Source organism: Prenolepis imparis, unplaced genomic scaffold (assembly GCF_030444845.1).
Source record: "Prenolepis imparis isolate NDT839.2.m4 unplaced genomic scaffold, iyPreImpa1.0 SCAF_13, whole genome shotgun sequence".
NCBI lineage: Eukaryota > Metazoa > Arthropoda > Insecta > Hymenoptera > Formicidae > Prenolepis > Prenolepis imparis.
Window position 1 is genome coordinate 11466819 of NW_028141171.1, and position 14569 is coordinate 11481387.

The following is a 14569-nucleotide window of genomic DNA, read 5'->3' on the forward strand; positions in this document are numbered from 1 at the left end:
ATTAGAGGGCGTGCAGCATTCTAGATTGTGTTCGGAAATGTATTTACCAAAATGCAGCATTTAACCGACCAATCAGAGACCGAGGATCTCTTTGTCCTGATTGATCAATCGAGCTCTCACTCTAGGTGAATATATTTCCGAACACAATCTAGAATGCCGACTCCTAGCGCACTTTTGAACTGTTCATGATCAACGGTCGCGCGTTTCATCGCCGGGCCACGAAAGTACGAGTATTAATTAGTGCCTTCACGCCATTAATTATCGTATGAATCCGAACGCGTCGCGTGTACCGACATCGCGACCACGATTGCACACGCGAAATTAATCTCGTCAGCCAGGTGTCTCGCGCAACGGTTCGTTTATTACTGACGCCGGTCGGTGCCAGTTCCGGGACGCGCAACCGCGCAACACGTCGCGAGAGGGGGCCAAGTTGTAGTGGAAGGGGTCGCCCGGGCCGCGACCCTCCCCCCACCCCTCCTCTTCCAAACGACTTCAACCTTGGCGTATTGCGCGTCCCGAAATTGCTACTAATAAACGAACACGTTACACGAGATTTCCGGTCGACGAGATCAATTTCGCGCGTGCGATCGCGATCACGATGTCGATACACGCGACGCGATCGGATTTATACGATAATTAACGTAAAGACACTAATTAATACCTGTACTTTCGTGGACCGGCGATGAGCGCGCAACCGTTGATCACAAACAATGAGGAAATGCATTAGAGGGCAGCATTCTAGATTGTGTTCGGAAGTATATTCACCTAGAGTGAAGAGCTCGATTGACCAATCAGGACAAAGAGATCCTCGCTCTCTGATTGGTCGGTCAAATGCTGCATTTTGGCGAATAAATTTCCGAACACAATCTAGAATGCTGCCGGCCTCTAATGCATTTCCGCATTGTTCGTGATCAACGGTCGCGCGCTAATTGCCGGGCCACGAAAGTACGAGTATTAATTAGTGTCTTTACGCCGTTAATTATCGTACTCGATCGCGTCGCGTGTATCGACATCGTGATCGCGACCGCATTGATCCGCGCGAAATTGATCTCGTCGGCCGGAAATCTAATTTTAATTCGCTAATTTAGGAATATCGGCGACTCTTGAGTGCGTCGCGAGGAAGTCGCCATCGTCGTTCGATAAGGCCCTGCGATAATTTGGCCTTGAAAAAAGCGTGGACGCGAAAATGGAGCATCGGTGGTGCGCGAATAAGCTCTCGCGTTTCTCGCGTTTTATCGAAACGCGTCGAAGATTGTGATAGTTCAAACCCGGGCGTCGCCGCTCGTCGCCAACGAAATAAAGTAACGCGAGTATAAAGTGTTTCGAAGCTGTGCTTCTACGAGGAAAGTTCCCCCCGACGCAGAGGTTGGTTTCCTACAGCAAAAATGGTGCCGGCGAAATGTTAGTCGAATTATTTATATCATTATTTATTGATTATACGAAAATATATACGCCTAAGTATTGATAATCGTTATATATGAAGCTTATTATGAAATCTGTTTATACTTCATTCACTCTTGCGATCGCAATAACTGAATATTTCACTAGCGAATTTTGGAATCGCTATGCAATCGAGAAAATATATAATGAGTCTTATTTTCATATATATATATATACTTATTTTCTCTAGACAATATATATTTTCACTCAAATTCAATTTCAACATTAAAATAAAAAATAATTTAATACTCCTCGATACGATATGCAACAGAAAAGTTGTAGTACACAATATTTGATTTGTATAATAACAAATATACCTACACACATTAAAAGAGTTTTCAAAATAATGAATACTGCAAAAAATAATTTTTGCGTTCAACTACATTTTTTATTTATTCTTAAAAAACAGATATTTTATAAAAAATTTACGAAATAAGATATATTTCTTTCAAATATAAATTATTTTTTATTGTAATATATATGTATTATATGTGTCTGTGAAGTTGGCACATTTTACGAATTAAAAAATTGTTTAAAAAATAGTAAACAGTCGGAACTATATGAAAAAATGTTTCTAAAGTATAGAACTCTTATAGAACTGTAGAGAACTACCGTTAAAACTGTGGAAAATCATCAGCACGACACATTTTCACTAAATGTCGTGCTGGACGTAGATATTAAAAATCGATTAAAAATTATTAATTGATGAATATCGATCTGAAATTGCATATATATGCTGAACTTGTGCAGAACTATCGGGAACTCTTTCCAAAAATGATATTATTCAACGCGTTTAAGTACTTTAGAGGGAAGGTGTCGTGCTAGATTCGCGAAGTTAGCACATTTTTTCAATTTTGATTTTTTAATATGAAAAATGCGGAACTCTTTTTAATTTTTATCAGTAACTGTAGAACTATGAAAAGTATTATAAGAACTCTTACTATTTTTTTTTAATTCGTAAAATGTCGTGCCAACTTCACAGACACCTTTTTAAAGTTGTTTAGCAAGAAATATTTTAAACGAAACTAACTCATGGGGAGTATTAAACACGTGAGTACAATTGTACTAAACCCCCTTTTTGTACTTCACCCACGCAATCGAAATTGCGAACTGACATGCGGCAAAACAGCCAAATGCAAGCTCGTATATACTATTAAATACCATGTATACATACGAAGCCTATTATTTGTTTGATAATACTACTCTCTTCCCTCGTCTCGTGGCCAAAAATACATATGTTCGTGACGAACCAATGCGCACACCATGCGGTACTTAAAAAACTCGATATTACGTGACACAGCAAATTTTTTTAAATTTAATAATATACACAAGTAATCCTACAACCTTGACAATATAACACAGCGATAGAAAGATATTTCTATTATATTTATTATAGTGAAATATTATTTTTGATTTGGTTTTTAATGTAATTTTTTATAAATTTGTTTTTTTAACGTTCATTTAACACGCAAGATTGCGATAAGACATTATCGCATTGCGAAGGATATTTTTGCAATGTATAAATTAGTGAAATTAAGAGATACGTATTCAGCATCAAATAACAATATTTCGTGATTTGTAGATAAAATTGAGAATGTGATATAAGGCCGAAGCAACCAACTTTCTTCTTGTTTATTTCACATTTTAAAAAACATTTTTTATCAAAAGCAAAAAGAAAAAGCTCTTCCAAGAGTTATATTTTGTTTTTATTTACTGCCTGTGCATTCGGATGAAACAAATATATATTATATATTTAACAAATATATTTAAACGTTAAAAAATGTAGTAAAGTTTACAAGAGAACAAATCAAGCGATGCGTTTATTTATAGAACGTTGATTAAATAAACCTTGTTCTTCCACTTGCGTAATTTTAAGAGAATGTAAAGAAAAGACGTGAAATCGTGAAATGAAAAAGATTTGCTTAATTGACCCTAGGAATCGATTTCTTTTAAATGCTAAGGTCTATATCACTCTCGGTGCTTACAACTAGACTAATGAAAAGTTGATGACAATCTTACCTGTTTTCCGGCGCGTGGTAACGTCTCCACATTAGTACCGCCGACGACGGGCGCCTTTTCCGGTGCACCGTTCTGCTGGCTGACGTTTATGTTGGCGTTAACATTGGCGTTAACATTATTGGCGTTGTCGGTGACATTCGCGTTCATGTTTGCTCCGGTTGTAACATCGCCGGCGCCGCCACCGCGCTTTCCGTCCTCGCCCGTCATCCTTTGGCCGTTCTGTCGATTCACCCTCTCCGTCCTCGTCGTCTCACACCCTCGCCACCGCCACCGTCACCACCACCACCGCCGCCGTTCTTGTTTCCCCCACCCCGTTGATACTTGCGCTCGTTAATTTCCAACGTTGGTCCACGGTGCGGAATCCCGATATCTGTGCGACCGATCGAATCGATCAGAGAGAAGCGATTGGATCAAAATGCGACCGTGACGATAACACGTCATTTACTTCAGCCCCTCAATTCCCGCGGGGTTTCCTTTCTCTCGAGACGCACGAAACCCAAGCTTATTGATAGAGCAATTTGACTTGTTAACAGAAACAGGGAAAATTTACAAATATGTCGTTCGGAATGTTTTACTACCAATGGAACGTGCTATATGTAATTTTTACCTTAATTATATATTTAAAGTGGGCGTAAAATTGTTAAATTTCATCTATTTTAATTCTCAATGCATAATTGTTAAAAATTTCCTTAAGAATGAAGACGATAAAATATGAAGAACGCGTTTCATCGGGCAACCGTGGCAGAATTAGTTTGGTTGATTCTCGAGGAGAATGCTATTTTTAGTCTCCACGAAACGATACGGGTGGTATAACCGTACATGACAAAACGGTCCGAGCACATTGTGATCGCCTACCGTTTTGCTATTCGCTGAGAAAAAAAGGATCGAGGCAGTGAACTTGGTGCAAGCCAAAGTGTAATCCAATATTTAACATAATCAAAAATCACAACACAAAAATCCGAAAGTACGTTTCAAAGATGTAACGTCTCGACAATATGCTTTAGACATTTATGTTTTGTCTAGGATGCACCTTTTATTAAAACACTATATATGTCACAACTTTTTCTTCTTTTCACAAGTCTCTCTTTTTTTAAAGCTAGTCGCGTTCTAATATTTATCACTTTTCAATGTAAATCAACGATAAAAGCGAGGACCGACCTTTCCGTGCTTTTGGGCGGGAACGTGAGGTATCTTCGTCCAGAATCGCGAACGTTTCGGCCGAAGAACAAACGTGAAGTCAACTTCATATCGACGATAACGACGACGACATGCGTCGCATGTAATTGCGAATATTCAACGGAACAAAATAACGAATGATCACAGCTGGCGATCCACGAGAACCCGAGAAAATGTATGTACGAGCGAGCCTAAGCCCGCGCACATACGTCGACTGTAGAACCACGGGGAAAATCGATCCGAGCGTGTCCGTTCGAGCACTGCGCGCTTCTCGGAACCGCAGCGATAAAGGCGGATTCGCGCGCGCGACGTTTCGGTTTTACGACCGTATATTCAACACTGGAATCCGGCATCCAAAGATGTGCACAATTTATGTTCAATATCTAGAAAACCTTTCTTATTTTCGCTTGCGCATTCATTTAACTCCGCTGCTTCCTTCACTTCGCACATATTTAAGTATTACGTTCTCTAAATGCTCATCCGTATGTTTTCATCTATTTTTATCTACTTTGTTTATATCTATTTTTGTATTGCGTATTTAAAAATAGAGAAAATATATAGAGTCATGAATACTAGGATATTACTTTAGAATATTAGAGACGATACATAAAGATTGTCGCATTGTAAAAATAAAAAAAACAACAGAATTCAAGAAATGACGCGATAATATAATTTAATTAAGAGCAAGGCCAATTTTGAACACACGAAAATAACTGAATTAAATATAAAAGGAGAAAATTGTTAATTACAGTTATAAATCTTACAAAATATTGGAAAAATTGATGCTCGTAGAAAATGTTCCACCTTGCGATTGATATCGCGGGATAAATTCCTTAATGACGAGTATATAATTTATATGAATGCTTTGAATTAATTATATCGGATCGAACCGGATCGCGATTGGAGGGGTCGTTGTCCAGTAGGAAACGGGAAAAACTGGCGAACGGTGCAAAAAATAGACGCGATAGTTTATATCCCGCGAGCGCATCCACAATTATTAAACCAGAATTCCGTTGTCATTTATACGCGTCCGCATATACGCGCGTAACATATGCATTGCATATGTATGTATTAGCGTCGACGGTGCCCGGTCTGGTTCTTCGACGCGGTATATTTATTTCGCGTGCGATCGATCTTTCGAACTCTTTTTCCCGGCACTTTAGCCGAGTTTGTCCCGGCTCGATGATGCGCGGCGCCTCGAATCCGCATGATTATTGAACGATTACGTACATTCGAACACCACCCTACGCGCGAGCAAGTATAGAAAGAGCGGACGGAAAGAGACAGATAAAAGGGGGGGGGGTGAGAGAGAGAAAGAGAGAGAAAGAAAGAAGACACTAACCAGGATTACACGCAGGGTTGCGCGCGGTGGATACCTTCAAGTCCACTAGTATGAACCACCACGGCAGTATTAACGAGACACTTTTCCCATCGGGCGCTTCCTTCCCCCCTTGTCAAATCACACGACGGTGCGCCATCGTTTCTCGTTGTGTCGTCGCTGGTCTCTCGTCGCGTTTCGCTTCTTCACATCGACCGGCCGCCGGCGCACACACACAAACACAGACGCGTATATACCTTCGTCTCCGCGAATCGCACGACGAAGAGAGCACTGAGCGTAATGCGACCGCCCTCCCCGACACTCCGCACAGTTTTGATTACTGCGCACGTCCGCGGCGTCCGCGAGTCCGCGCCGCCGTCGATGGCGACGCCGCGCTCGCCGCGACATCTACTGCGCGCGCGCATTTCCAATTTTTCAAACTGTCGAATTCTCGCAGCCAATATATAAGATGTTGAAAACGTTTCTCTCATTGTCGCTTAAATCGTCTGTAACTTTCATTATTTTAATTATAAGATGAAAATAAATGCTATATTATTTGCTAAGTTCCAGATTGTCCACAATTACATTTCATTTAAGAATATTGTTGCAATGTACAAATTCGCAAATAATACGATACTTATCATATAATGTATAGAAGCTGCAAATTTAAAAAAAAAAGCAATGTTAGTAAATTAGTAAAATATAACTATATATCTTTCACATTAATTAGTTACACGTCACGTACAAAAATGAAAAAAAAAACAATTAAAATTTAACAATATATACATATGTTTAAAATGAAAGATCAATATTGTTTAATTCATAAGTATAATAAGTATAAAATTAACTTCACTATCATGATATTGTTACGTATAATAGTAATATAAAATTCACAATATAAAATTCGATGCAGAGATCTTAAAAAAGAATATATATACATACATAAGATAACGTGATACCTTTTACATACAAGATTATACTCTTTTGGTTTATTATGACTTTCATGTAAATAACAAGTTTAAAAATAAACGATATATCAATACAAATAACATATTTTCTGTAAGGGTGTTGTTAAACATGTGTTAATAACGATATTTTCTGTTGTCACTTACTCATCTCTATATTCAATGGGAATATTATATGTATAATGTTCTATTATCTTTTAATAAATGATAAGATATATATCTTACAAAAATATAGATTCTATACCCTTAATTCCTGTACAACTGTATATATAAAATATTAACATAGGTAAATCTAATTGGAAATATATCGTTTGTGTAAATTAATATCTTATAGAACAATATAACGGCAATTAACAGGTAATACAGAAGGAATACTAAAAGTATCTGAACACATCTATAATACTAAAAACAGCTTTAATTATCGATATAAAACAGACACATTTATGGAAAAATTTATTTTAAGAAAAATTATTTTGCACGATATTGATACTAGTTTATTTGTTGATATTAGTTTTAAAGATATTAATACTACACAGACGATACAATAGACATGTGAGAATGTAGCAGAAAGCGAAAATATCTGTTCATAAGCCGTTTATATATTGTATAGAACATTATGGAACATATGACAAGTTACAGGTGCTTTCACATAATATCACCCATGTCTTATACATAAAGATAATGAAACATGTGTGCATTTTTTCTTTTTACACGTATACGCAATAATCGATATACGCGCATATATGAACTATATAATAAAATACGAATTTGATTATACACACACATATACATATATAATAAATTTAATTATAACTCATAAAAACTTCTTATCTCTACTAAATTTAAAACAATTCGAGATGCAAAATATTTTTAATTATGTCTGATATTAATTTTCGCATTAATCTGTTGTTTTTTTTTGTGTTTATACTACTATTCTTAAACAAAAAATATTTTTAATAATATGCTGCTATATTTCCATTTTTCACTCCTTGTATGCTACTATTACATCCATCTACATTTGCATGTTTCTCGAGCTGTTTCTTAGTGAAGAAACGTGTACCACAGACATTACACTTTAATTTAGACTGTGTACCATGATGCATCATGGTGTGGAACTCTAAACCTGTCCTGTTAGAAAACAGCTTACCGCAAAAATAACAAGAATTATGTTTATGTGTAGACATATGAATGCGAAAACTTCGAATTTTTACAGTCTTTAAGCATATGGTACAAGTTTTTAGATTATCAGTCTTTGGATGTAATCTAGACTTATAGTTATGATACGAAAGATTCTTTTCATTCGTATAAGCTTTTTTACATTTATGACAAGGATAACCAAAACCTAAATGATAAGCTTCATGTAAGGCTTTGACTCTAACAGAAACTTTTTCATTACAAAATCTGCAAGACATATTGTTATGCTCCAAATTAATATGTTGTAATCGCGTTTTATCGCTTATAAATTGTTCAATACATAAGTAACAATGATACGCATTAACAAAATGATTGACTGTCATATGCTTATCATACTCATTGAAATTAGTTAATACATCGTTACAATAGAAGCACAATAACTCTAGTGAAAATTCATCAAATGGTCTCCCCTCTTTAACAGTACACTGATGATTATAGTATGAGTTAATTGTCTTGAACTGTTCATTACAATATCCACATAATGATAATGCATCAAATTTCTTCATACAAACCTCGGTTCTATCGTTCAAAATACCAAACTCTCCATAATTTCGACGTCGTTTATTTGAAGATCGTAACTTTCTCTTATTTTCTTGATGTATTCTCTTCTGATTTTTAATCTTGATATCTTCCTGGTGTATTTTCTGATCTTCAAACTGGCTGTTTCTCAAATTATTATTTTCTACTGCATTCTCAGATTTATATGCAAAACTGTCTAAAACGTTTTGACACATTTGTTTCAATGTACGGATTTTATCAGGAGCTTGTTTATTTCTTAAATTTTGTACCTTATTCTGCACCTTTGACATATATCTTTCATCATTTTCCATAATAATTTGTTTTGATGTATTATTTTTATCAAATTCAATTTGTGCATCATCTTCAACATCAATAATTATATCTTCATCTGTGACATGTAACTTCAAAACGCTATGATCTTTACTGTAATTAGATAATCCGGAATTATCTGATTCTTTTCTTCGTTTAGTGAATAAATTTACAGACTCTTTGATGTGATCAGATCTGTTAGATATAGACAAATTATTTTCTTTGAAATAAATTTCAGATTTTTGGAATTTGTTTTCATTATTGTCTTTAACAATCTCATAGGAATTATTTAATTTCTTTATTGTTATGCTAATACCACTTCCGGAATCACCACTGATACTTGCAGCATGCTGCGATATTGTATCTTCCTGTCTAAATAACTCACAGCTTTGTTTATGAATGAACAAAGTATGAGGATTTCGAAATAATCTTCCGCATACACAAATAAATTCATTATTCTTGTCCATTTTTCTATTGTAGATTGCTTTATTAATCTTGGAAATCTTCCTGTTGCGATTAAATGTTTCACGCTTGGAATTATTTAATTGTAAATCTTTATTGACACTGTTGCTAGTATTGTTTGCAGTTGTATGAATTGATGTGGAAGACTGTAATAATTTGTATTTCTTATTAAACGGTGAATTAAGATATCTACATTTGACATTGTGAAAATTTTCTTTAGTTTCTCCACGAAAAATGTGATTCCGTTGATGTTTGTACAAACTACGATCAGATGCATATATTCCTAAACAAATGTCACATTTGTACGAGGTACCATTTACAGATGCGTGTTTCTGTGTTACTGCAGGCTTATGTCGAGTAAATACATAACACTCATTATTCTTTTTCTGACTTAACTTGAGTCTTTTCTTTGCATTTTTATAAGATAATGTATATTTTCGTTTTCTCTTGACTTGAGATGTTCTACGAGTATCGGTTTCATGATCCATTATGCGAAATCCATCTTGCGTATCCATCCTAGCAGATTGTGGAGATTTCTTGGAGGATATATTTTCTAATGTAGTGTTTTTATCTTCAGATGATGCTCCATTCTCAATTAACAATGAAGATTCCAGTTGTTTCACCACACTTGAAGAACCACCAATTTTATGATAATGAATTAAATGTTTTCTTATAGATCTTACTTTCTGTTGACATAATGTGCATTTGACAAACTTCCTTAAGACTGTAGATTGTGAAGCAACAGTTTTAGTATTGACAAGTTTTGTTTTTGCAGTAATTTTTCCATGTGGATCTTTGTCATTATTAAGATTTTTTAAATCACTCCTATCTTTATTAAGTAAAGTAGCTGGATTGCCTTTGTCGAAGTCCTTTTTATTGGATAAGTGTGAAGTATTTTTAACACGCTTACGCTTGATGAGTAATGGAATAGTAATCCCATGTACTCTTTCCGAATGCTTTCTTAAGGATCGTCTTTCCATGTATTGCTTGCCACATATACTGCAAGGATATACTTTTTTTGTTCTTTGGACAGAAAACTCAAAAGGTACTGACGCTGTATTATGACTTCTCACTGTAGATCGATTCTTTCTTCTATATGATACAGACTGTTCAGTTTTATTTGAATATTGTACTTCTTCCTCTTTATCTTTTTCATTGTCATCATTGATTACTGCTGGTTTTTCAGTTTGGACAACCTTTATCAATTGTAATGTCTTCCAAATGTTATCACATCTTTCTAATAAAACAATTGGATTTTTTATCGTTGGTACAGATATTGGAATTCGCAATGTTGAGAGTTCAACCTATAATAAAACATAAAATACATTATTTCCAAATATCTAATTTTTCTAACATTTTAATATAAAATTAAGTAAAGAAAGACTCTCTTAGCAAATAAAAGTTAAATTATAATTAAGTAACACGAGACAACAAAAAATTTATATATTTATATTATGCGAAACATATAACCAAAAAATAACCAACATAACCAAAAAATGTGCGATTTGAATGTTCCCAGTGAAAAAACTAATTACAATTAATTTTTGATTTATTGAAAAACGATCGGTTATGCAATATCATCTGTATGATAAATAATATTCGAATATATATAACAAAGCGAAATATTATTATATTTACAACGATCAATCAACACAATAAGAAAAGCGCGGCAAAATATAGGCTACCAATTTCGGCTAATTATAAGTAGCATTTTCAAGTATTCTTTTCTAAAGATATAAACACTTGTTAAAAATTGAATAGTATTTCGATTTCGATGCAAACATACACGGCGTATACAGGTGATAAAGCTGCTCGATATTAATATATATACTTCTTATCACACACAGTTCTCTCAACTTACAAACTCCGATGGGTCTTCATCAATCGAATCATCTATACTGGAACATGGTTCTGGCTTGCATTGAATTTCGAATTCAGTGAGAAGAGGAGGTGATAGTGGTGACGCCGTGTAATCACCATCATCATTCTTGTCGTCTCCGTGGATGCTGGTGATGTCTGTCATTCCGGGACAGGGTACAATCTGTGGAGAGACACGTTTTGAGTTTCAGTACTCTAATAATACGTTGGCAATGCTGCCTATTCGCAACTCTGCTTGGTTCTGCCAGAGAGAGTGTCCTCTTCTCATCTACTAAAAACCCTGCATACCCTTTTTCTCTACACTTCTCAACACTGGTCGCTACAAGATTTTGTAATATCCCTTTGTTGCGTTTATGACACTCTACTGTTTTTCTTCGTATCCACTTATACTGCGTCTATTCACATCCTCATTGGACAAAGAGGGACGCATTTATGCTAAACGTTTTAACCCGGCCCAACCTCGACCACTGGCATGAGTGGCATGGTGGTCACTCGCGAACTAGTGATGATGCTGAACAGTGCTGGATGCGGAACTGGCCCAAAGGGCACCGATGCCATATATATAACATGATGTAGTAATTGGGCCTGCTTGCTTCGACTATATCGACACATACTTTCGTTCAGCTTATGCTTATAGTATCAAATATATTTAAGCTTTGATGAAGGAAGAAAGATAGAAGCAGCATGTGTAGAACGTAGAATCAGAATGCACAAACTAAGTGATCTAAATTAATAAGATTAATTGACTAATCGACATTCATAATATTGTGAGTACTTCTTTTATAATCAATTAGTTGCTTACAAAGACCAGTTAATCTCATTCTTAAAAAAAAAAAAAACTTTAATCTCTAATTTCCATATATCCCAATGTCGATAGAGATTGAGACATAATCAATAATTATTAAACTTTGTTAGAAAAAGAGACGGAAATTAAAATGTTACAGAATTATTGGAATTAGCAGAATGAGGTTTCCCTAAAAGCATATAATAATTTCTGCATTCTTATCATATTTTAATTGATGGATTATATGTCCTAAAATCCAGGTATCAAATTGCATGAACAATTTTGCAAAATGTTGATGTAATAGAATGTTTTCAGATTTTTATTATAAATTATTAACGAAATATCGAATAAAAAATTAGGACTATAGTCATCATACGATTAATCGACATATCTGGCGAATCTTGGGTTCTCGTCAGCTGATGGTACACTACAGTTATATGTTTCCAAACATTGATTTAAGAGAAGACACTTCATGCAGAGAAAAGAGACGCTATATTACGTAGACGTAGATTATCAATAAAGAGTTTAACAAAAATGCAATTCAATTTTACAAAGCTGTGGATATATTTAAGTAAGCTTACCAAGGAAACTATATTAAGAACAATTTTTTCTGATTGACTTAATCCTTCATCAAAGCAATAATATTTATTCAAACTGTTCGATTAATTGTCATATAATATATAAATTGTATAATCAGATGAATTTTTGATAATTTGTTTAACAATATTTAACATTAAATAATCAGAATTTATTGCTTACACAAACAACATAGTTCCATATTTAAACTAGGTTTAAGCTAGGCAATATATCATTAAATAGTTATATATTGTAAATATATATGTAAAAATTTCTAAAAATCTCTATTACAAAGTTTATCATAAAATGCTATTAAATAGTAATTAAATAGGATCATAGGGATATAATCGCCTTGTTTGATCATAAATGCTATATCAATATTGGTGGGATGAAACTATATTGATCGATCTGTAAGAACATTTTGTAAATAGTTTTTTAAATGTACATCATCAAAGACATAAGCAAATTATGTGAAACGTTATAAATGTTTTCACACAAATCGTTATCTACTTTGTGACTAAAAAATAGATATTAAAAAACATTTGAGTTGCCAATTTTTAAGAAGTGATGGGCGTTTACAGTTATTGTTCCGTCACTGTATACTACTGTGATTGGATGATACAGACTTAAGAATCTTGGGCGAGTCTATGTTTGGAGATAAGCTAAAATTTTCGTAGAATTATATATATTTTATTTTATTTTCTATGCGCTATCCGTACATGTATTGGTAATCAGATATTTTTTTCCCGTGCAATACGATCTATTTATTGAAACGCAATCAGCTGTTCTATAACGTATAACCTAACCCAACCACACACATCCACGGTTATTGTAGTTGTAGCCTGTACAAAACTTGGGATTTGTAGATTGTGTATAATATGTATACAAACATTATCAGTACAGAATTGAACTGCATCCTATCGATCAATTCTGTACTGACAATGTATCCATAATTTATCGTTAAAATCATTTACCTGATACTTTGATGAACCACGATTGATCTGGTAAGGTGCTGTTTGATGTAGACAGACTGCACCTGGATTCTGAATAAAGTGTCGTGTAGCGTCGGTGTCCATTGTCTTTGCAGCAGACTCATGCGCACTATAGAGAACTCTTAGAAGCTAAAGACAATGCGTAACCAAGTAAAAACAGACTAATATTCGAGGAGTATAAGAGCGAAAGCTAATGAGAGTTGCAAACGTAGCGTTTTCAACTCTCAACCGCTCTGGACGAGTCCACTTTCACATTTGGCATGTAGCAGGTCAAACAGCTTTGTTTCAGCCAACTGATGTACGATTAACACACTTGTAGAGCTAGTACCTGAAAAACTAGCAAGTTGAGCAATTGTGTAGAGCGCTAGGTACTTCACCATCCAAAAAATTTATTAAATTAACAATCAATTGAATCCTATCGATAACAATGTACAAATGGTTAAGAAAAACGCATCTCTTCAAGTTCTAGTTTCGGTCCTTCTTGGCACTTTGTGCCAATAAATGCATTAACAAGATTTCTCATAGGCAATAAATGGATTGTAGTATTTTTATCATTGACGGTTATACGATTCATTGCAAAAATTAATAGTTCATTACCTTAAACACATGCAAAGTATTTAATTCTCTCATTACATTTAATATCAACTAACATGATTTTAATATGAGGTATAACCTGATTCTGCCGACTATGGGCATGTTCCGATATTACTGCCCTGCTGAAAATCTACTAGAATCTACTAAAATCAGGTTATATATCATATTAAAATCATGTTAGTTGGTATTAAATGTAATGAGAGAATTAAATACTTTGCACGTGTTTAAGATAATGAACTATTAATTTTTTTTTAATTTAGCGCAATACATTAAATGCAATAACATTTTTCTAACGTTAGATGCGCGGGCAAACGCATAATATAAAAATGTATAAACTATAAGT

The 14569-nt window shown here is 34.6% G+C and overlaps 3 protein-coding genes across 22 annotated transcripts in view; all 3 read right to left on the reverse strand.

Annotated features, from left to right (window-relative positions):
- Positions 1-6291, reverse strand: part of LOC145944834 (uncharacterized) — an 88315-nt gene extending 82024 nt beyond the window's left edge. For 18 of the 19 annotated variants that reach the window (XR_014426741.1, XR_014426740.1, XR_014426752.1 and 15 more), the window contains exons 1-2: positions 5978-6291; positions 3460-3829 (exon numbers count right to left, since the gene is read on the reverse strand). Coding sequence is in view for 5 of the 19 variants with exons in the window: in XM_083053400.1 (XP_082909526.1) it covers positions 3460-3666 (207 nt within the window). In the remaining 14 variants the exon portion in view is untranslated. Of the gene's footprint in view, positions 1-3459; positions 3830-4617; positions 4979-5977 lie in introns of those variants that run through there. The other variant, XR_014426737.1, reaches the window with a different exon arrangement.
- The window catches only part of Rps24 (ribosomal protein S24), a 60460-nt gene that overhangs the window by 39381 nt on the left and 6510 nt on the right, over positions 1-14569 (reverse strand). The gene's annotated exons all lie outside the window — the stretch shown is intronic.
- Positions 7498-13890, reverse strand: LOC145944836 (uncharacterized). Of its 2 annotated transcripts, none has more exons than XM_083053403.1 (3): positions 13615-13890; positions 11264-11443; positions 7498-10706 (listed from the first exon to the last, which is right to left on the reverse strand). In XM_083053403.1, the coding sequence occupies exons 1-3, from the start codon at positions 13714-13716 to the stop codon at positions 7872-7874; spliced, it is 3117 nt and encodes a 1038-aa protein (XP_082909529.1). In that variant the 5' UTR covers positions 13717-13890; the 3' UTR covers positions 7498-7871. The 2 variants fall into 2 exon arrangements, with proteins under 2 accessions (XP_082909529.1, XP_082909530.1); XM_083053404.1 differs by lacking the exon at positions 13615-13890 and adding an exon at positions 11569-12022.